The sequence below is a fragment of the Ascaphus truei genome, chromosome 16 (genome assembly GCF_040206685.1).
Source record: "Ascaphus truei isolate aAscTru1 chromosome 16, aAscTru1.hap1, whole genome shotgun sequence".
Taxonomy (NCBI): domain Eukaryota; kingdom Metazoa; phylum Chordata; class Amphibia; order Anura; family Ascaphidae; genus Ascaphus; species Ascaphus truei.
This window is the reverse complement of record NC_134498.1, coordinates 34,394,123-34,418,805: the sequence shown is the minus strand read 5'-3', so window position 1 is coordinate 34,418,805 and position 24,683 is coordinate 34,394,123. Positions and strand designations below refer to the sequence as shown.

Below are 24,683 nucleotides of genomic sequence, written 5' to 3'. Positions count from 1 at the left end.
GGTTGATCATTTTGCTGTCAAGGAATAAAAAAAAAAAAAAAATGATAAGTTGGACATGCGTTACGCTTTTTACAAAAATAAAATACATGTATGCAGCGCTGCTTTTTAATGCTGCTCCGTGCGTTAATAAAATAAATACAGGTACAAAGCATTCCCCCCACTCACAAAAATGTGGGATCGTTTTTAGAACCTGAGCTAGAAGGAAATAAAAGGAACACAAAAGGACAGGATACTTTATAGAGATGTAATTAGTATGACAAGGTTACATATATAACAAGAAGCGCGGGGTCCGGCAGAGCGCCTGTCGCCCGGCAGAGCGCGTGAACGGTAGTGTCCGCAGAGTGCCCCGTCATCCGGCAGAGCATGGCAGTGCGCCCCATCATGCAGCAGTGCGCTTGTCATGGGGCAGAGCGCGCAGTGCGTGGCAGAGCGCGCGTCCCGGATTGCTATATTGAACCAAAGTGCCAGAATTCCTTTCATTGCGCTGTGGAGCAACTTCCCAGTGCTGGACAAGTGTTCAGCTCTGTCCAAGTGAGAATAAAATATCCCTCAGGCACTGGGAAAAGGAGGTTTCACAGTACAGCTCAACCCCGTTATAACGCGATCCATTACAACGCGAATCCGCTTATAACGCGATACAAGCGTGGCTCCCAATTTTTCGTATTTATGAATACTTTACAACACGATTATTGGTATCTTAAATACTTTATTATACAATGCATACAATTGCACATTATTTTTAATGCGATCCGCTTATAGCGCAATGCGATTCTTTGGACCCCAAGCACAGCGTTATAAGGGGGTTGAGCTGTATATTGATGGATCATATAATTCAGCCCCAATTCATATTTTGTCTCGAAGCTACTCACCAAAGCACAATGCCATCGCCAACAGCTTTGAATAAGTCATTTGTGTTTGGGTTCATTGGGATGACATGCTTGCAGTCTGGGTCATTCTCCAAGGCTTTATTTATCCAGTTTACAAAGGCATACTTTTCTTCCTCTAAAAGCAAAAAGAAACCATAATTTTATTGGTCTCCTATTACTGATCAATAATCACCAAGATTGGCGCTCACACACAAAAAAACAAAAACAGGAAGTCAGTGACAGTGTATCGTTTTGCTCGTCAAACAATAAACCAATGCTGTACATTCGAAGTTTGTAGGGGTCCAAGTAAAAATGGACAAGAAGCAAAATGTGCCACACTGAGTGCTCATTTGCATGTCATTTTCCCAGAATCCCTGCCTGCAGTGGAAGCACTGTATGCCAAGAGATAATGGGGAAGGCCGGGGTGCAGAGCTGTCGGAGACGTGTGAGTGTGCCACGTGGCATTTTTTATTTGCTATTTATCTAAAAACATTTCTAAGTTGAACACTGTCCTGGAGATGGGTCAGAGGAGAGACCCAGCTGGACGATTGTTAAGCGACAGACCAGATAAAGTACTGAAGGAGTTAAACTCTTTAATAACGCTAGTCAAAATAATTGTAAAACGGTTATTACACCCGTCTCTTTCGGCGTAAATCGGTGCATAAGAGAGGCCGGATTCAAATACTGACCGGGAGCAATGACAACTAACAACCATCTCCCAACACCTAAAACGTGTCCACCACGGGTTTGATTCATAAAACGAGATTACTGTGGGAGCAATATTGCATACCTTTTACAAATAACCCAAGGCAAGAGGACACTACGGCAGTGACATATTTAAGGAGTTCAATCTAGGTGACTTACATTTTCTACCCAAATATGACAGCGTATGCCCTTTTAAATATATTAAACTAGCTGAGAGCCCCGGCGTTGCCCGGGATGTTTGTGGTGTGGGGGTGGCATTTGGGTGGGGAGTGGTCCACGCGGCCCATGTGCGGTGGTACTGCTGCTGTGGCTGTACTGATGGTGATTGTATCGGTGTGCTGATTTGGGAGGGTTTGGTGCTGATGTGGGGGTGCGGATGTGGGTGTGCCGATGGGGGAGGTGCAAAGGTGGCGATGTGTGGGTGCTGATGGTGTTGATGGGGGCTGGGAATGGTGGGGAGCCGAGAATGCCAGTGTGCTGGGGGGGCATGGGATACCGGTGTGCTGATGTGGTGGTGCTGGGGTGTGTGTGTGTATACATGTTTGTGTGTATACATTGTATGTGTGTGTGTGTGTATACATGTGTGTGTGTGTGTATGTGTACGTGTGTGTGTATACACGTGTGTGTGTATGTGTATACACGTGTGTGTGTATACACGTGTGTGTGTATACACGTATGTGTGTGTATACACATGTGTGTGTATATACACGTGTGTGTATACACGTGTGTGTGTGTGTGTATACACGTGTGTGTGTATACACGTGTGTGTGTATACACGTGTGTGTGTGTATACACGTGTGTGTATGTATATATTGTGTGTGTGTATACGTGTGTGTGTGTATACACATGTGTGTATACACGTGTATACATGTTTGTGTGTGTGTATACATGTTTGTGTGTATACACATGTGTGTGTGTGTGTGTATACGTGTGTGTGTGTGTGTGTATACGTGTGTGTGTGTATACATGTGTGTGTGTGTTTATACATGTGTGTGTGTGTGTATACATGTGTGTGTATACACATGTGTGTGTACACATGTGTGTGTATACACGTGTGTGTGTATACACGTGTGTGTGTATACACATGTGTGTGTGTGTATACACGTGTGTGTGTATACACATGTGTGTGTATACACATGTGTGTGTGTATACATGTGTGTGTGTGTATACATGTGTGTGTATACATGTGTGTGTATACATGTGTGTGTGTGTATACATTATGTGTATGTATACCTGTGTGTATACGTGTGTGAGTGTATACGTGTGTGTGTGTGTGTACATGTGTGTGTGTGTATGTCTCCATGTGTGTGTGTGTATGTCTCCATGTGTGTGTGTACGTGTACATGTGTGTGAGTATACGTGTACATGTGTGTGTGTGTACGTGTCTACGTGTACATGTGTGTGTGTGTGTACGTGTACATGTGTGTGTGTGTGTCTACGTGTACATGTGTGTGTGTCTACGTGTACGTGTGTGTGTCTACGTGTGTGTGTGTACGTGTGTGTGTGTGTGTGTGTGTGTACGTGTGTGTCTACGTGTGTGTGTATGTGTGTGTGTGTCTAAGTGTGTGTGTTTGTGTATACGTGTGTGTGTTTGTGTCTACGTGTGTGTGTTTGTGTATACGTGTGTGTGTATGTATATGTGTGTGTGTATACACATGTGTGTGTGTACACGTGTGTGTGTACACATGTGTATGTGTGTATACACATGTGTGTATACACGTGTGTGTGTATACACATGTGTGTGTGTGTATACATGTGTGTGTGTGTGTGTGTATACATGTGTGTGTGTGTATACATGTGTGTGTATACATGTGTGTGTGTATACATGTGTGTGTGTATACATGTGTGTGTGTATACATGTGTGTGTGTGTATACATGTGTGTGTATACGTGTGTGTGTGTATACATTATGTGTATGTATACCTGTGTGTATACGTGTGTGAGTGTATACGTGTGTGTGTATGTCTCCATGTGTGTGTGTGTATGTCTCCATGTGTGTGTGTGTATGTCTCCATGTGTGTGTGTGTATGTCTCCATGTGTGTGTGTGTATGTCTCCATGTGTGTGTGTACGTGTACATGTGTGTGAGTATACGTGTACATGTGTGTGTGTGTACGTGTCTACGTGTACATGTGTGTGTGTGTGTGTGTACGTGTCTACGTGTACATGTGTGTGTGTGTCTACGTGTACATGTGTGTGTGTCTACGTGTACGTGTGTGTGTGTCTACGTGTACGTGTGTGTGTGTGTCTACGTGCGTGTGTGTCTACGTGCGTGTGTGTCTACGTGCGTGTGTGTCTACGTGCGTGTGTGTACGTACGTGTGTGTGTACGTGTGTGTCTACGTGTGTGTCTACGTGTGTGTCTACGTGTGTGTGTGTGTCTACGTGTGTGTGTTTGTGTATACGTGTGTGTGTTTGTGTCTACGTGTGTGTGTTTGTGTATACGTGTGTGTGTATACGTGTGTGTGTATACGTGTGTGTGTGTGTATACGTGTGTGTGTGTCTACGTCTGTGTGTGTGTGTGTGTGTGTCTACGTGTGTGTGTGTGTGTGTCTGTGTCCCTGTGTGTCCTTTGGCCCGTGACTCCGCCTCAGGGAAGGGGGGGGGGGGGAGGTGGTGGGAAGGGGGGGGGGGGTGGGGGGGAGGTGGTGGGAAGGAGGGGGGTGGGGGGGAAGGGGAGGTGGGGGGGAAGGGGAGGTGGGGGGGAGGTGGTGGGAAGGGGAGGGGGTGGGGGGGAGGTGGTGGGAAGGGGGGGGGGTGGGGGGATGGTGGTGGGGAGTTGGGAAGGGGGGTGGGGGAGGTGGGAAGGGGGGTGGAGGTGGTGAGGAGGTGGTGGGAGGTTGTAAGGGGGGAGTGAAGGGAAGGTGAAGGGGGGGTGAAGGTGGGGGTGGAGGGGAGGTGAAGGGGGGGGTGGAGGGGAGGTGAAGGGTGGGGGTGGAGGGGAGGTGAAGGGGGGGGTGGAGGGGAGGGGTGGAGGTGAAGGGGGGGGTGGAGGGGAGGTGAAGGGGGGGGGGTGGAGGGGAGGTGAGGGGGGGGGTGGAGGGGAGGTGAAGGGGAGGGTGGAGGGGAGGTGAAGGGGGGGTGGAGGGGAGGTGAAGGGGAGGTGAGGGGAGGTGAAGGGGAGGTGGGGGGGGGTGGGGGGGGTGAAGGGGAGGTGGGGGGGGTGAAGGGGAGGTGGGGGGGGGTGAAGGGGAGGTGAAGGGGGGTGGAGGGGAGGTGAAGGGGGGGTGGAGGGGAGGTGAAGGGGGGGTGGAGGGAGGTGGAAGGGAAGGGAAGTGGAGTGAGGGGAGGTGAGGGGTGGGTGAGGGGAGGTGAGGTGAAGGGGGGTGAGGGGAGGTGAAGGGGGGTGAGGGGAGGTGAAGGGGGGTGAGGGGAGGTGAAGGCCGCTCCCTCACCCGTCCGGCCGCTCACTCACCCGTCCGGCAGCTCCCTCACCCGTCCGGCCGCTCCCACGTGTATCTGAGGCGGGAGGCAGCTTGTTGTGGCCGCTCCCCCGCTGTGTCCCGGGCACTCGCTCCTCCGCTGACTGTAGCGGCGCCGGGGGGGGGGGGGGGGTGGAGGGGAGGTGATTTGAAGGGGGGTGAGGGGTGGGTGAAGGCCGCTCACTCACCCGTCCGGCCGCTCCCACGTGGAACTGAGGCGGGAGGCAGCTTGTTGTTGCCGCTCCCCCGCTGTGTCCCGGGCACTCGCTCCTCCGCTGACTGTAGCGGCGCCGGGGGGGGGATGGGGGGGGTTGAAAGCGCGGGAGACACGGGGAGAGGAGGAGGTGCGCGCGGGTTTGGAGGCTGATTTCGGGGAGGAAGAGGCGGAGGCTCCGGCGGGTATGTGAGCCCCCCCCCCCCCCGGGTTATACATGCTGCTAATGTACACCCCCCCCTACTGTGTGTGTGTGTGTGTGTGTCCCTGTGTGTGTGTGTGTGTGTGTGAGTGTGTGTGTGTGTGTCCCTGTGTGTGTGTCTGTGTGTGTCCCTGTGTGTGTGTTTGTGTCCCTGTGTGTGTGTGTGTCCCTGTGTGTGTGTGTCCCTGTGTGTCCTTTGGGCCGTCACTCCGCCTCAGGCCAATGAGAGGTGTGCGGGGGCGGCCCAAGGGACCAATGAGATTTCCCCTAGGGACACCGGACATCCAGCAGGCAGGCAGGCTGGCATGCATGCAGGCAGGCATACAGTGCTTTCACTAATATAGTATAAGATTTAAAGTTGGATCACGATGTTAACAAGCCAAGACTTGGGAGGGGTTTTAGTTACGCTGGCTGCTTCCTTCTGTGTGTTATCAGTGTGTGCTAAACAGGAGTTTGCACAAGCAACGCCCCCCTTTTCCCCACTCTTCTCTTATCTCAAACAGGGGAAGGGTGGGCTAGAGGTGGACAAAACCAAGCACCTTGCAGACCGGCGTTTCCTTATTCAGAGGGCTGGTTAGGAAAAAGATTGATGCATTCCAAAGAAACTAGGACCAATGTTTGCTTTACTGGTGATAACATTTGTTCGAGTGGAAGAAACCCAAAACCCAAGGTGTGTGGGGTGTGAGAACACGAAAACCATGAAGACGTTTTTCTACGAGTGAGATTTCAGTTCTCTCAATTTAAATATATTAAACATTGTTTTTACATTGCACATTTTTCTTCTCTTTTTTTAACTATATTTCCCCCTCCGTGTGCGTGCTCATCTGACTTGGATTAAGCACGAAGCTCTATATAAGAGAATGTAAAACATCTTGGATTAAAAGGAAAAAAAAAGATAGTCTTACATTTTCACCATTAACCCATCAAGAGCTGCATGGGGCACATGTCTCACAGTTCATTTCAGATATAAGTGCATGTCCCTATAAATTATTTGGCCAACACTTTTTTTGACATTGGTATAAAGAACTCATTCGACTAACTACGTTTTAGAGAAAAAATTGGACTTTGTGCGGGGAGACTTGTGGCCGGCAGCAGGAAGTAGGGAGAGAGGCTCTCATATTATTGGGAATTGGATTTCTCACTGTATCACGTGATATATAATTAACTAATAGATCAGTTCCCTTATGACTGTATAAACCACGTTGCTTTTGCACATTGTACTTTTCCTATCCTCTCCCACGTCATCCCTCGGCCTTCTATTGGGAAAAAGGGCCGCCATACTAATTTCATACACAAATATGATGTTGGAGGTGGATAGAAGGAAATATCACATTAAAAAGCACAAAAGATGGCTACATTAAGAAACATTTTTTTTTTTTTTTTAAAGATAAGTATACGAAACGGCAATTTTAAAAAGAAGACTAACTTTTTTTGCAGCAAAATATAAATGTAAAAAAAAAGTTTGCATTTCTAAAGCAAAATTTAATAACTACGGTTCTCCGTTCTGATTTGGAATCAACCTTTCCCTGAAAATCAGACCGTGGAAAAAAAAATTAAAGACTATTACGCAGTCGTATAGAAAGATATTCTAAATAGCCACACAGAAGGTAGGTTTAAAAAGCAGAAGAGCACACACAGTCATTTCCTTCCCTGTTGTCTGGCATGGGTTGTTGCACTTATTGTATTATAATTCCCTGTAATGTCTCTTCTGTAAAGAGCTACAGGGTACACCAGCTGTGGGTGCTAGTTAATTAAAGATATACATGCAAAATATGTAAAGCTTTTTCTTAAAACATTCTTTGAACCATAGAAGAGTTTCTGTCCCCCGAACCCTCACTGTTCTGTAACTTTCTTCCCCATGCAGTACATGCCAGACAGAAGCACTTGGCAAGTCCAGCCCTATAACTTAACATATCAGTTCACATCATCAAATAAAAACAGGTGCACAAACTTTGTCTACTGTGCACAAATGTATAAACCCGCAGTTGCAAAGTTCTGAGGATTTATGATGTTTTAAATATGTATATTGTTAAGAGTATGTGGCTTTTTCGTCCTTGTATGCAGTGGCGTTAGCATTCATCATCTTCTCTCTGCCCTTTAATAGAAGTGTTATGTGTTTTTTAATGGGAATTTGTATTTATTGCATATTTATTTCATTCACTTTGGTAGATGTGCAAGAGAGCTAATCACACCCCGGATACAGATATATAGATAGAGAATAGATCTATGTAATTACCAACCCAGGGGCTATGTATGTATGTATGTATGTATGTATGTATGTTTGTATGTATATTTATATAGCGCCATTAATGTACATAGCGCTTCACAGCAGTAATATACATCATAGAGATAAACAATATAAATAACACAAAGGGGAAAAGTGCTTCAGACATAAAACAAACATTTAGGAAAAGGAGTCCCTGCTCCAAAGAGCTTACAATCTAATTTATAGGTAGGAAGGTCGTACAGAGACAGTAGGAGGGCGTTCTGGTAAGTGGGTCTGCAAGGGGTCAAGGCTTATGTATGCGGTGTAAAACTGTCACTCATAGAGCTACTCATGCTTCCTTAAGCAGGTGTGTTTTCAGTTGGGTCTTAAAGGTTGATAGAGGGTGTGCTTGTCGGATATTGAGAGGAAGGGCATTCCAGAGGTGTGGGGCAGTCAGTGAGAAAGGTTTAAGGGGAGTGTTTATGTGGGAGTATATGCATCAATTGAAAAAGAGCTCCAGCGCTCTTGGGACTTTCATTAAATATTTCTTAATGTGGTGATGGGTGTGTCGGTTCCCCATCTTGACAAAAGATCCCAACGGGAACCGAAACGCCGACAACCACATTAAATATATATATCTCTTTAATCAAAGTCCCAAGAGTGCTGGATCTCTTTGAATATGAGCACACAAACACAAACATTTTCTTTAACCAAAATCTTGGGAACCGATCTAGCTCGACCCTATAAATTTGAGGAAATGCAATAAGAGTTCAAATTGGGCGCAGTTCATGGGGAGGCCGGGACCCGCAGAGTGACCGCACCTGAGTAGGAATGCTGGGTGCCTTCGCTGGACAGCTCCGACGTGCCCCCGAGGGCACATATCCCCTCTTTGCGATTGATGGCTTTTCTGAAGGTCTTGGCAATGTCGCTGCTTTTCTGCTCTTGTACAATCTGCATAGAAGGGGGAGATGAAACCAATTAAATCACCCCACATTTTGTAGTGACTGAACAGTAAATATTTAAAAGGCAACTTGTGCATCAGCTTCCCCTCTGCAGTCTTAAAATCTTGTTTGGTGCACAACGCTATGGATTATATATTTACATATAGTCACTTTTTTTACTCATAAATTTATTGTGCATGTCTGGCTAAACCCACTATCAGCTTCACGTTGCACAGCCAGAAACCAATATCCCACTGATGAGACCCAAAAAGGTTGGATGGCTGTCTGTGAGTAGGCTTACTGGCTCTGCACTTCTTTAAGCCAGGCTGTGCTGAAAAAAGCTGTGTAATACGGCAGGCATAAACTTATAGGGGTCCATGTTAAAATGGCTAAGAAGCAAAAGGTGAAACTGTGCGCTCATTTGCATGTCATTTCCCAGAATCCCTGGCTGCAGTGGAAGGATTGTATGCTAAGAGATCATGGGGAAAGGCAGGGTTGTGTACCAGTCAGACATATGAATGTGCTCACACGTGGCAATTTTATTTGCTATATTTACATTACTTAAACATTTGTTACTGTTACAAAATAAACTTTTTACTATTGCTCTCTGTTTTCACCCTGCTCACTGCCAGGAAGGGCCAGTAACACAGTACCCTGTAGAGGGCTCACGGCCAGGAAGGGCCAGTAACAGTACACTGTACAGAAGGGCCTTCCAGGAGCCTTTGGCAGAAAAGGGAGAAACCATTCTTCCTGATATCACATCACCAGTAATTCTATATTGTCGTTATATCTGTGCTGCTAAACACCCATGTAATGGGAAAGCCGGGAGGGTTTTCACAAGCTCCCAGTAACGAGACTGGGAACGGCGTGTGTTGGGGCAGAGTACGTAGAATAGTGGTACATTCCCTTTTTCCCCTACGTGCAGAGGTGCAGCTTGATGCCTTGGGCCATTAAACACGGATCAGTGTTCCAGTGAAAGTAAATGCACCAGTTTTACACGCGAGGTTTCTCACATGTAGGGCAGAGTGCCATCCTCCTGCGCCGTGGTTCCTTCGCTTATGGCCAAAGCAACACGTATTTATGTTCACCCGAACGCAACAAACTCGTATTTTACAGGACATTGTTATTATCTGCCGAGATTGAGTAATATTAAAAAATACTGTACATAGTGTGTGTGTGTGTGTGTGTGTGTGTGTGTGTGTGTGTGTGTGTGTGTGTGTGTGTGTGTGTGTGTGTGTGTGTGTGTGTGTGTGTGTGTGTGTGTGTGTCCGTCCATTTGCAATAATCTAACTTTTCTTTTGTTGATCTTCTATTAGACATGGGGTGCTCCACTCCAGCCCTGAAGCCCCCCACCTCCTCTCTTCCCCCCCTCCCCCCCCCCCCCCCCAACTGGTCAGGTTTTCAGGATATCACTGCTTCAGCTATAGGTGGCTCAATTAGAGGCTCAGTTGAAAACTGATCCCCTGATTGAGCCACCTGTGCTGAAGCAGGGACTGATTGAGCCACCTTTGCAGCAGCAGGGATATCCTGAAAACCTGATCTGCTGGGGGGGGGGGGGACTTGAGGACTGGAGTTGAGCCCCCCCTGTAGTAGACCATAACTAACAGAGACCACCTTGAAACTTTACGCACGGGACTCCTAAATCTAAACATTATAGATTAAAATTTAACATTTAATAGATATCTAACTAAAATAAAATCTACACACATAATAATGGTTATAAACACACAATGTAATTAAAAAGGAAAGGTGAAAGGAATAAATCTGTGGCAATCAAACCAGAGACACAATGTAACAATGATACCAGACTCCCATCAGTCCTCCCTCGTGACGTCACCACGCCGAACGCCTTGATCGGTATAAAAGAAAAAGGGGGGAACCGGCGCCTCTAAAATATAAAATCTGACCAAATATAAAGTCCGACAAAGATGAGGAGGAGTCCTGGGGGGAATCTTCAATGGAGCACATGTATGTGGGCTGGAGCCACTAATAACGCTGTATCCTGCGGTATAGGTAAAATTGAAAACCTACTTGCAGCAATGCTGAAAAGTAAAGCCCGTAGAGCAACTTGTCTTTGGATTCAGACCAAAGCCTCTGCAAAGATGGAAACTGCAGCCTTCGTCAGTCACTTCGTCACGAAACGCATAGGGTGGGTTTTATCTGGCTGAGCATTGTATCATCCCCTCCCCGTGTGCGCACTGTCCCCTCAGACTTTGCCTCAGCTCTTTTGAGCTTTCCTGCCTTCTTGGGAATTCCCCCTGCATCGCGCGACCTGGTGGTCTGTGAGCTGGGCGCCAGGCGATCCCTCCACAGCGTGCAGCTCCGGTTCCCCCTCTGCGACACATCCCACTCACTCCAGGATCTGTGTGTGGCTTAGCAGCGGCTGTTCCGGCGGTTTGGATCCCTGAAGGCTGCAGTTTCCACCTTTGCAGAGGCTTTGGTCTGAATTCAAAGACAAGTTGCTCTACAGGCTTTACTTTTCAGCATTGCTGTAAGTAGGTTTTCAATTTTACCTATACCGGATGATACAGCCTTATTAGTGGCTCCAGCCCACATACATGTGCTCCATTGAAGATTCCCCCCAGGACTCCTCCTCCTCTTTGTTGGACTTTATATTTGGTCAGATTTTATATTTTAGAGGCGCCGGTTCCCCCCTTTTTCTTTTGTACATTTGCACTGGTTTGTGTTAACCTTTTACCTAGGCAGCCCTCACTTTAAATGTAAAGCTTATTGTATATAATATTGTCACTTTTCATAGTCACTGCATTAGCGCTTTTTACACTGCTCTTCCCTTTTATCGCCTTGATCGGTATGCTACGCTAAATGCCGCACAACATATGCATGTCTACAACTGTTACTGAAGCTTTATCATTGGTGGCAATCATGAGATTCTATGTCCTATAAAAATAGGTGACTTGTGTTTATTTAGCCTCTCTGTGCCTTGATTAATTTGAGGCAATTTTCATCTGTGCTACACACCCTGAGCCCAACCCTGCCTCCCCATCACCTTTCCTTTTTAATTACATCGTGTGTTTATAACTATTATTATGTGTGTAGATTTTATTTTAATTAGATATCTATTAAATGTTAAGTTTTAACCGCCCAGGAGTGCTTTTGACAAATGAGCTACTAGTTGGAGAGTTGAGGCACTAATATGCTTCCATCCTCTAATTTTTGTTAATTTCAGCTCATCAGCTGCACCCAACGTCCCACTAGGCGTTTAAGAGCACACCCATTATTACATCTACATAATCACTTTAGTGAGCTGTATATTTTGTTTGTGACTTTGTAAACATTATAGATGCACTCCGATTGACTAAATCACAGCACATGAATAGAGCTACATGGGAGGTGTACAATGTAGTGCAAAGACACACAACAGATTGCATGTGTACAGAGAAAGAACACCGTGTAAAGTGCGCAATTCCAGCAGACAATAGGAAACCATTTACGTGACAAAATTGTGAATTGCCGTGTACATGCAATACGGTTTTCCAAAGCGAGTGGAAATGTCAACAAGAGGTCATGCATAGAAACAAACGCATGTGGGTGTGTAACGCACAAGCATATCATTTCAACATAGGGTGCAGGACCACATACCGGAGTAAAACACATTACCAGTAAGCAGTGGAGATTAACCCTGCAATGCATGATAAACTCACCAGAAACAGAGCACACAATGACTCCAAGCCTAAAAATATCTCTGAATGAACGAACCAGTGACCAGGCTTGTTCAATCCTAATGCAGCGTCTGCATTCACATCTGGATGTATTAACAGCCAAGGGCAAATTGGAGAGTATTTCCCGGCTTTAAATGGACCCAGAGTGATATTTAATGCGCCATTGTCCTTGCTGAACATAAAATGGAACAGTCTCAGAGACCCATCTAATAGGAAACTCGTCTAACCTGCTACCAAGACCAGCTTTCTTTTAGAGAAGGAGCCCGATGTATTAGAACAGAATGGTGCATCGGAGCCTCTTCCACCGGAAAACACCTCTCCATACCATGTAGTAACAGAGGGAGAGAGAGTAGGGGGTATTATACATTTTATAGGAGCAACAAGTAGTTGATATGTTACAAGCTTTCAAACCGCTCAGGGTCAGGGTTACCCAATGAATGACCCCAACATTTTGAAAGCTTTTAAAACTGCAGTTCAGCCTTCTTTTTTTTTAATTAATTTTTTTACTTCAATAGTTTCATGTGTGCAATCTCTAATTACCTAAAGAACTGTATAGCTGCCAGTCAATTCGTTCTCCATGTATTGATCGGCAAAATTTGGCAAGATCTTTAGATATGGCATATGTTTTTCTTCTGCTTCTGTCACTCAGTGGAAGCTCATGAATATTCATGAGCACTCCTGCACTGACATGTGCTAGAGGGAGGGCAGGGCTGACAAAGGGGTGTGCCAGGGCTTGTGACAGGACATGAAGGGGCAGTGCCTTAGCAAATGCTTGTTAAAATAGAATACAAGAAAATTGGTCTCTCAAAGTTGTTTTTTTTAAAACAGAAAATGCTAAAAGTATTTTTTCTTACTACAGAACCGATTTATTAAAAAAACACACATGCAGGATATTGACTGAACTGCAGCTTTAACATAACTACTTGTTTCTTCAATAAAAAGGTATCACACCCCCTACTCCCTCTCCCCCCTTTGTTACTACATGGACGATAGGACCCACACAGCGACCCACCCTTCTTTGCTCTCCATACAATGAAATCATCCCACAGGACTATACCACTATGCTATAGTACATTGCTTGATGGATACCTCCGTAAAACACTATAAAAGCTCAATTGAGTTTCATTTTCACATCAAACTTTTCTTCTTTATTACTTTCTAGGTTCTCTGCTGTAAAAGTAATAAAACTTCCCGGGTGTGTAACCGAGGAGACATCGCATAATTGTGCACCATTTACCAGTCAATATGGCACCTGGACTATGGGACTCTGGTGCAATAAGACACCAAATCATGTCTGAAAGAACTTTAACGATATGGACATAAACCCACACAGTTTAATGCTGAGAACGTGCGCATTTAAATCACCATCTACATAAAATACAAAGCACCGAAGAGTCTGAACAAGGATCGCCAAGGTTAAAATAGCGACTTTCTACAGTACGTGCTCCCACAGCTATAATCTTTGTATAAAGCCATTGTAAGGGGGTGGGTGGAGTTCTTCTATACGTGTAAAAGGTTGTAAGAAAAGCTTACTCCATGCACGAGATGTAAATTAAATGATTTGCAATAAACTACAAAAATAAAAAAAAGGGTATTTAAAAAATATACTAGATTAACCTTTCAGTGCCTGGAGGGACCAGCCACGAAATGCATAACATTGTGCCTTTGTTTTCATTGCAAGCTCAACCACTAACAAAAGCCTCTCCGTTCGTGGAATATTCCACAGCAGTCTGAAAGCCCAGCAAAGCGCTGGATAACCACCTCAGCAAAAGACCAACGTCACTTAATTGTCAACGGTAGGTGGGATACATTAGCATGACCACCACAAACCTCTGATAACATTGCGTGGCACAGGTCCAAGGCTCGTGTAATGAAGGACTGATCTGATCCTCAGCGCTGGGATGGGAAGGATTATGAGTACACTAGTCTGCTGCAGGGCATTAAAATCCAGCAGTTCTATTACAGAGGTTATTCATCATCTTTGCACAAAAGCCAGGTAGTCTTTTTATAGCAGAACATACGATCAATACAAGTACCAAATAACATTTTTAAAGAGCTGGAGTCGCTCAGTGGTAACATCACCCAACCTAAAACCCGGTCAAATCCTAGTTTCCGCTGTGACCTTGGGAAAGTCACTTCATCCCCCTGTGCCTCTGGCAAAATAAAGATTTTAATCTCTACAGGGCAGGGGACTCATTGTGCCTGTTAAGTTCTATATACAGAGCAGCGTGCACTGTTGGCACTATATAAAGAAACCCATTTCCTTACTACACTCATACACAAACCATGTAACTAATTAGATGGTGTAACATGATATATACATCCCCTATGTTTACTGTTGACTCCTAGATTTACAGAGTATGCAGTAAAACAGTTATAAACTTAATTGCACTGAGGGACTGAAACCAGCTCACTGCATTACATTTACCCTCTACTCTTGCTGTCTTTATAGGCTACTAAAAGCAAGAGGATTCAACAAAAAGCGGGTCATATTATGGTGCAAGCAGTAGCTTGGTTTAGGTGCTTTTCCCGAGCTCCCTCGTCTTTTTGTGGCGGGTATGAGTTGCTAGAACTAAAAAAATAAATTTAAAAAAATCTGTGGGAATCGGGGGCACAGGTCCTCCAGTGAGTTGAGAGAGCCCCACTGCACTTGACAAATCTGTATACAGCTAAGAGAAAAATGTGCAGTTGTAACACATGCAGTTGTAACTTCTACACAATACGCATTGTGCATGCAAGTGCTGACACAACACAAACCAAGTCCAACTTACGATGTAACCCAGGACTCAAAACAACTGGGTGGTGGGGGGGAGGGGGGAAGGAGATAACGATGAAGCTAAAGGAGAAAAGGACATTTAAACAACTGAAATAAAAAATTAAATGCTTGAAAGATTCTAAATTCTACACCTCAATAAGAAATGCATATATATGAGCTATGCTACGAGTACATCAGATTTTTTTTATTCAAATCGGAAACCCAAGTTTAATTTGCATTCGAGTGGAGAACTTCTCAAAAACAGCTTCCCATCAGACTGCAAAGCGGTCTGCAATGTTTCATGGCCTTGAAGCTCTGAGAGGGTTAAGTGTGCGGTTTATCAGCACCTGCAGATCATAGGACTAACTTGTACGGGCACTTTTACATAGTACAGCAGATTAATAATTGGACGTAGTATGCCAAATTAGGGAGGAGTGGCTTGTGAATAAAGGCACGGACTGTAAACAATGAGAGAGTTCGAATTAGGGAACCCCGGTTCATCTCCTGGTGCCAGCTCCTTGTGACCTTGGGCAAGAAACTGTATCTCCCTGTGCCTCAGACACCAACACACAGATTGTAAGCTCTACAGGGCAGAGACTGCACCTGTAAAAATTATGTGTGCTGCGTACCGCGCGCTATACTGTAATTGTGACGCGATTCGAGTCCCATTGTGAGAAAAGGGCTATGAAAAAAGTTCATTATTATTACATTAAATATTGAAAGCTAGACAATTAGTTACAAGACAGGAATTAAATGGCTGGCCAAGTGAAAATGGATGTGATCTGTGAAAAGAGTCATCTACAGATGGAAGGAAATAGAAATTAAATAGGACATGGAGCAAAAACATGGATCATGTGAGGACGGGTAGAATTCGTTTTTTCTGGGTAAACTAAAAGGCAATGAGATAATATATTAGACTGTCCAAGTTGTGTTGTCATAAAACCAGAAATCATTAGAACAGATTTAAGACTGCCCATTACGTCTTCATACAACCACTTTGGGTTAAACCAGAGGTTCCCAACTCCAGTTCCCCCCCCCCCCCCCCCCCAACAGGTCAGGTTTTAAGGATATCCAGCCTTCGACTGAGCCAAGTGTGCTGAAGATGGGATATCCTTAAAACCTGACCTGTTGGGGGATCCTGAGGACTGGAGTTGAGCTCCCCTGGGAAAAAAGGAAACTTTGACTTGTCAGGAAAGTCAACAGTACTTACAAAAACAAATTCTTCAAAGCCGATCTTTCCATCCTTGTTCTTGTCCCCTTCGTTCATTAGCTTCTGAATGATCTCCCTCACTTTGTATCCGGGAATGGATAGGTTCGCTTCCTTGAACAGATCGTGGAGCTCATAGTCTGAAATATACCCGCTGCTGTCGAGATCTGCAAAGGAATAAAAAATAAAGATTATGATGAGTATGACGTAGCTGAGTAAGGACTCTTATTAAGGTCTTAAAAATGGTTTTAAAGTCTTTGAAGAACCATCATGTTGGTCAGTGAATATTCGCACTACCTGTAAACCCATGTTTGACCAAAGTGAATTAGTGGCAGAAAGAGGCTTTATGGGGCTTCCCCCGTCTCAGGCCCATCTGGCAGACATGGGTGTTAATCTTGGTGTCTGAGAATGTTCCATTGGTACTTCAGTGACCCTGAGGTGACTGAAGACCATGTTAAACCTTTTCAAATTGGGCTAAAGTTAGAATTGGGGTACCTCAAGGTTCAGTACTGGCGCCTTTGCTTTTTTAACTCGTCCTTTAGGTTGGCAGAGAGTGCAAGGTCTCAATCTTCGCCGACGCTAAATTATGTAAGGTAGTAAAATCAGAGGAGGGGTCATTTCTGTATAGATGGATTTTGATGGACAAAGCTTGGACAGGCAAATGGCAGATATGATAAAACAGATAAATGTGAGGTTATGCATTCGGGATGCAAAAATTATCATGCTGTATACAAACCAAATGGAACAAAATTAGGTAAAGACTTGATAGAGAATGATTTAGGGGTGTTTGTAGACAGCAGGATTAACCATAGTGCTCAATGTCAGGCAGTAGCTGCAAAGGCGAATATGATTATCATGCATAAAACAGGGTATGAATATGATGTAACACTGCATCATTCTGCCACTGTATAAATCCTTAGTAAGAACCAATCTGGCATATGGAGTACAGTTTTGTGCACAACTCCATAAAAAAATGCTTTATGAAACTAGAAAAAGTGAACAGAAGTAGCAAAGGGTTCTTTATAGCTACGGCAGTAAAAATGTTGAATTTACTACCGATGGAGACTTATGGCAGATATAATAGATATCGTTAAGATATTTGTATGGAAGGGTGATATGGACAGTTTGAAATTATTCTTATTAATATATTATAGAAATAATGTCAATCTTAAAGTCTCATGTACCTGTGACAAATATAAAGGTTGAATTTCTGGATCTATTGACATTTATAAACGGTAAGAACAAAGTAAAACTTTCTTTAAAAATGTAGATATAAATAATTATATTCTCAATTCCAGCTATCACCATACACAGTGTTTGCCCAAGGTGCCCTGTGGGCAAATTAAACTAATTAAAAGAAACTGCAGTCAAGAAGATTTCAAAGAACAAACCGAGATGCAAAATAAAAGATTTACTGATAGAGAATACAATGTGTTAAAAGTAGAAGCTCTAAAAAGAACTGAGTCACTAGATAGAAATGACATAATTAATCCAATAACAAACGAAATTAATGATTTTAGTGATTAAATTATGTTTATTACCAACTATAATAACAAAGCCTCAAGTATTAAAAAGATTATTTCTAAATACTGGCACATCTTGAAAAGAGATTAATTCCTTAAAGAATAACTGACAACCAAACCATCAGTTATCTTTAAGAGGGCGAATAATCTTAAAAGTAACATTGCCATGAGCATTTAAAAAAAAAAAAGAGAATCCAAGATGGCTACATAAATGAGTTGGTTTTTACAGATCTTATAGATGGAAAGCTTGCTCATACAGTCATGAAAAAGAGTCTGAACTTGTGTCAAACAAAAAGGGAGGGATGTATAAAATAAAACAACATATAAATTATAAGACTAAATTGGTTGTATACCTGCTGGAGTGACCTTGCGAGCCTCCAATATGTAGGTAAAACCATTCAGCCCTTATGCACCAGTGTCTTGAAACATTGTGTTAACATTTGCATTGGAATATTCCGTACATACTCCAAGACATTTCTTTAGCCATCACAACGGAAGCCCAGTAGGATTAAAGTATACGGGAATTGAGATGGTAGAAAAAGATTGGACAGGGAGGTGATTATGACAAAAATGGTATTCTCTAAATGGTTCCAGTGATGCCTCAATGTAGACGTTGATCTCAATGCATTTATTACTTTAATAGAAAAGATTTAAAAAAACAAAGGTAAAAATGGAAGAATCTATTTAAGGTTGTATATCTGATTTAATTAGACTTGTATAAATTATATTATCCTCTGTCTGATTTCCGTTCATACTTATGGTTGTTTTCGATAAATATATACTGCTTATCTCACTGTACTTTCAAATGTTAGATTGAATTAGTCAAAACAATGTGGAACTAATTTTTTTGTTCAACCTCATCTACTACAGTATGTATATAATTTAGCTAAAATAATTATTATTTTTGTATTACCAAAGTCACTGCGGAGGTGATTACAAACAACTCTATTGCCGGTCACTCCTAGCACAAAGACCGGCAGATCTGCCGACGAGCTTCAAACTATTATTTTGATGAATTTTCGGAAAAGGGGGTCGTTAAAAGCCCGCTAATCCACAGAGCGGTATTAAAAAAAAAAAAAAAAAAAAGACAATGAAAGAGTGCAAGTTTAAAAGTAAAATGATGTAAGCTTTTGCTCAATTCTAACTAGGCGAGACACTTCTAGTCCATTTATATTGACCTATGGAAATATAAATTAAAACCGTGCCACTTTTGACAATTATATTTCACAAGGGGAAAAAGAAAAAAAAAATCGGTTTGTTTATAGTGTAGCATATTATACTACCATAAAATATATTGTTCTAAAGCTCAGTAGTCTCTGGAAGAAGGGGGTTATATTAGGTCATTCAAGTGCCTTCCTGAATGCAAACACATGTGCCCTGTCTGTGGAAAGAATATTGTGCGTTTATTAGCTACATTCACTGGAGAGACCGGAGGCCTATTTAAACGAACAGGCTCATCGAGTCCTGGCAGAAATAATGACAGCACTAAAGGACCATGATCCTTCAAGAACGTTTGCCTACCTGATTGGGTGGTTCAGACAAGAAGAAAAGAAACTGCCCTAAAGGAAAGAATGACACAGAATTCCAACTCCAAGAAGAGTTAGGCTGGGGCCATAGAGGGGTGAGGAGTTCTGAACCGCGCTGACGCTGAGGCTCGCCTGCTGAAATCTGCGCGATTCCATGGACTTGCAGGCGAGCCAGCGTGCGCGAAGGGAGCCGGGGGGGAGGTGGTTGGAGGCAGGGCAGTGACGTTGCTGGGCCAAATCGCCCGCGACGCACTGACGTCAACGTCACGGCGCCGACGTCACGGGGCCTTGACGTTGACGTTGCTTCAGGCTGATTGGATGTTTTCAGCCGACAGCGCGCTGAAAAACAGCTTGGCTGTTGGCTGAAAATTCCAAAGCCTCAGCACGCCTGCGGACGCTCTCGTGAGCCCCCACTCAAGGCATCCTCATTGAGGATGCAGGGGCTCAGCGCGGAGCGTCCGCACGGCTCAGCGCGGCCTGTCCTATGGACTCAGCCTTATACGGTGGACTTAACTTCCCAATTGCAGGTGGTGTACAAAAAAAGCAAACCAAAAGAAACGCGACCTTTTGTGGATTAGCTTCCTCCAGATGAGGACTCAAAATAGCCTGCAACAGGATGCAATTTTAACAGAAAAGGTACGCCGACAGAAGGATGTGTATTTATTTTCCGTCTGATTCAGCAATGTGCTCAACAGCACGAGTTGACATTATGTAAATAAATATTATTATTTAAAAAGCGCAGTTAAAAAAAAGTTTCCAGTCCAGGTCGCTGGCTAGTCCGAAAGAGCTGAATTAGCAAAAGTCCACTTTCTAAAATAACACGTTCAAGGCATTGACTTCACCACAAGTGCAAGCACGAAAGTAGATCATTCTGATACCCTTTACTAGTCTGCCCTACTGAAGTAGGATCACTATATTGAGATTAGCCTCCTAAGAAGGCAAATGAACACACATGGTGATAGAACTTCATGAGAAAGACCATGACCCTCATCCAAAGGGTCACATGTAACCATGCCATACAAACCATCTATGGATGTAGCTATTCTCTGTACAATGATTACCCCTCCCCACATTGTCTTTAGTTGTCAGTTATTGAGGTAGTAGTGTCCAAGACAGACATATGATCAGTGTGGAAATAAGACCCTTGCTAGAGAAGATCACTTATCCCAGAAACAGAGACCCGGTGTTAGGAACCACAGTAAAGGCTTAATTCTACAAAGTCCAAAGTGGCAAATCGAACCATGATTCGCCAAAAACTCCAACTGGCGTTTTCCGGCTTTACAGAATCAGTCCCCAAGAATGAAGGAAACCATGAGATGTTTGGAACCAGCAAGATCATACTGAACTGCACAAAGTAAGGCTAAACTTCATTATTAATGGGGAAATCTGTCTATTAAATTCCATGAGCATCTAGACAAATCAGGTAAGGTGGTTGGATATTGTGAGTTCACCAGCATGTCTTGCATATATACAAATTAAGCCATAGAACCATGATCTAGCTGCTGATGCCTTCCATGTCCTTCAGGAATCTCTCTCTCACTGGGATAAAAGAAGAGAAGCCCTCCGGAAGTTTGATACAATTGCCTGTCGGATTGCCGCACTTGCATCCTCACAATGTGTTTATCTTTCCAAATATAGCTACTGTTCTCCCTCGTAGTAGGACAGAACTATTTCCCTTTTGCAATCTGAACGGTTATATTGTTGTTCTTCTGGCTGATGACAGGAAATGCCACCGAGACACAAGGTCAACAAATCCAGGTTAACTTCTTCCTGTCTTTTTAAAGTATTGGCAATCCAGCCCTTCCTTATGAGGACATTGTTACCCAAGGTATAACGTGCTTTATCTCAAAGGCTCTGGTTTATATATATATATATTTTTCTCTCTATAGCATGTTCATCTACCAGTCAACCCCTAGGTTTCTTCACGGGTATTCCCTGCTCTTCTCTCAATGCTTACAATATTACATGAAGTGATATTTTTTTTTTTTTAGGGAGTGCAAATGTCTAAGAGCTGCGATTGTCTAAACGTAATTGTTTCATTTTTAAAAGATCTTTCCTCATTCTCAAGTGGGGACAAACAAAAGATGAATCACATCTCTGGTAGAATCATTGCGTTAATGCCGTGCCAAGCTCAATAAACCCCACAAGCTTATTATATTCTTGAGGTACGGCTGCCAATGGTGTCACAGCTACATACGGTGGCTCATTCCTTTGAGTCAGTTCCTGCTATGCAGCAACGCAAGAAAGAACCTGCATATGTTTCCACTTATATGGTATTCATCTCGCGTTACACCCTTCCTTTCGGTCGGAGGACAATGATGGCAACGTAGGAAATTCAGATGTACTGCACACACATTACTCAAGTAAAACTATGTTAAAGTAATATTAGGACTTGCTCGTCGGATCTACAGACAGGAAATTTCAGATTGCTGTTCAGTGAGTCACTCGTAAGGAACAAATCTACCAGGACTGCCCAGACTTTCTCAAACACAGATTTTAACGGTGCCGAGTATCTGTGTGGCGGGATCTCCTGCGGGCCGTTACCGCATCACTCACATGTCATCCAGAGATATAGATACTGTATATATGCACTCGTTTCGGTGAAAAGGGCGCAAAATTATTTATTGTGTACAGTATATAGAAAGCTAGATAGACAGGGCACATTTCAGGGGTGCACCTGGGGAAGGGTTTATACCCCCCAAAAACGTTGTGCCCAGTCAATCTTTCGATATACACAATAAATGGTCTAAGACAGGGGTTCTCAACTCCAGTCCTCAAGCCTGTCCCCCCACCAGGACAGGTTTTCAGGATATCCCAGCTTCAGCACAGACTGAGCCTCTGATTGAGCCACCTGTGCTGAAGCAGGGACTGATTGAGAGACCTGTGCTGATGTAAGGATATCCTGAAAACCGCACCTGTTTGGGGGACTTGAGGACTGGAGTTGAGCACCCCTGGCCAAGGGGTGCACAAAGTTATGACGTCATGTTGCCATGGCAACATGATGTCACGTGACCTCGCAGCGTCATTTGACGCCGGTCGCCATGACGACGCGTCGCCGAAGATTAGGTAGCAGAAGCTGCAGAGGCCTCGCGCAGTCCCCGGCATTTAATTTAAATGCCTTGAGGGAGAGCGCGGGACCTCTGTAGCCGCCGCGCCCCCCCGGAAATTCTCCCGCCCTCCACTTTGCGCACCCCTGCTCTAAAGGACCCTTTTTCACTGAAATAAATGCGCTTCTCTTTCTCTGGATGACATTTAAATACTAAATCCCTGGCGCACTTGCTACAAAAAGTACCTCTAATGGAAGGGTTAAACTTTTTTTTTTATAGATCTTTAACCCTTTGCTGAAGAGGGAACCTGCAGCTTTCAGTAGGGGAGTGGTGCCGTAAGATTACTTTTGGGCCACTAATTTTATTGATATTAAAAAATAAATGGAAAAAAAAATAAGTGATAACAAGTGAAACTACTCACCGACTTTGGCGAACGCCTCTCTCAGCTCCTCCAGCTCATCCTTGGAGATCTGGGTAGCGTGCGCCATTGCTGGAGGCAACTGGCACCTGGAAAGCAAAATGGAATATTAAGTACACCAGACGTTTAATAAATACGTAGAAACACAACGCTATGTCCGCGTTACGCGTTACGTTGCAGATTTTGGGCAAACATTTTCAAAGCCATTAGAAATGATTAACTATGTAGCAAGTCCTTTCTGTATGGGAATGTTTCAACCCCCTCCTCGGGGGACCAGATTGTGCACTTGTTTAAGGCCGCGCTTATAGCGGTGGCGACGCGACCGATGTCGCCACCAGCGAAAGTTATCGTTTTTTTAGCGACGGTCGCCAGTGACGTCACTAAAGGGGGCGCAATTTGATTGGTTTAGAGACAGTCACATGTGGCAACTGTCTCTAAAAAACTTACTATAAGCGCTTGCGACGGAGTCAATTAATTTGTTTTGGAGCGCCGTCGCAAGGCACTATAAGCGCAGCCGTACTCTGAGAAGTAGAATACAGCTTAATTATCCTCAAAACATGGCCTGGCTGGGGGGAGGGGGCGGGGCAGATAGACATTACTGTATATGAAAAATACTGATTTCCGTACCCTAGTGCCCAAGGTCATTCAATGTGATGCCAACTTCCCGTAAAACTGTTAGGATCATTTTGTGGGCCTATACAAACAATTTCTAGAAGTTATAAAAATATAAAAGAAATATATATATATATATAAAACCAGTTAATGATTTAAAAAATGGAATTACACTACATCCATCATGGTGTGGCAAAATGTTGTGAAACCCCCATTCCCCAGCTACGAATGGTGTCCCATCAGGTTAGGTCATAAAACATAATTGTTCAGTCTCTCAGCCATATAGCTGGTGCGTGGGTAAGTGCTGGCTGGGTGTGGAGGAAGGTGCAGTATACAAATGGGTGTCAGCGAGACAACTTATCCAATTTCCTACCACTAACACAAACACTATTTACAGGACTTACAATGAGGACCTCAGTCAGAACTCTGAAGAACCTGCTTCCAGAACAAAAAAGGTTGGGATATCTATATATATCCCCTTTGTACTTCCTATAGTAACATCACAGGTCAGAGGACAGAAAGGGGAGGAAAAACCTGGAGTGACTCCACCCAGTTAACTCCATAAGGCAGTTGACCTCTTTATAGAAATAGTAGCCATTCAAGAGGGCGGCTATAGTTGGTTGGGAAGAAATGATCATTGTATTGGCTAACATTTGTAAAGACGTCAGTTCACACATCAGAAACCATGCATCTTATGGCTACAGGTGTTTAAACAAAGGGGGAGGGGTTCTGAAAGGTTGACTTTAAAAAAAAAAATTACAAATATTGCCTTTTGGGGGAGGGGGGGGGAAGAGAATGGATAATGCGAGACAAATGATTGAATTCTGTGTAACATTAAGCATATTAAGTGGATACTTCCAAGGTATGTTCTTGTATATTTTTGCTCCAGCGTTTCACGCATCGTTTCTCATGGTAAAAATCACATGATTCATTTAGAATATGGTCAGTCGATGAAGGACCACACAAATAATATTTCAATAAATCTAGAGCGTCTGCTGCAAGATCCAGCAAATTGCTGCGCGGATTACCAGTGCGGTTACTAAACCCAGTTAACAAGACCCTTTTGTGTTGGATTTGGAAGGCACATAAAGTATTAAAATGCTTAGCTTCCCTAAATTGTTCAACCTCAACGTCAGTGCTGGAAATAAAAGGACCCACTGCATAATTCATGGGCCTGCTCAGTGCCGGACGTGCCTGCAGTGTTTAGTTACCTGCAGTGCCGGGCCACAAAAATAGCATTTGTGAACCCCTCAGGGCATGGTGCTTTTGTGAGTAAAACGGTTCCTCCTGTATAGCAGCGAGGCACGATTTGTGCGCACTCGTCACGATTTCATTATAAACCTTCCATACCTGGAAGATTAG

General features: G+C 43.9%; 1 protein-coding gene across 1 annotated transcript in view; it reads right to left on the bottom strand.

The window, feature by feature from the left end:
* The window catches only part of PLS3 (plastin 3), a 77,475-nt gene that overhangs the window by 22,614 nt on the left and 30,178 nt on the right, over positions 1-24,683 (bottom strand). Inside the window, 5 exon segments of the mRNA XM_075573131.1 lie at positions 2-14; positions 870-1,002; positions 8,434-8,563; positions 16,199-16,362; positions 22,713-22,798. Of these exon segments, the coding sequence (XP_075429246.1) occupies positions 2-14; positions 870-1,002; positions 8,434-8,563; positions 16,199-16,362; positions 22,713-22,779 (507 nt within the window). The 5' untranslated portion in view covers positions 22,780-22,798.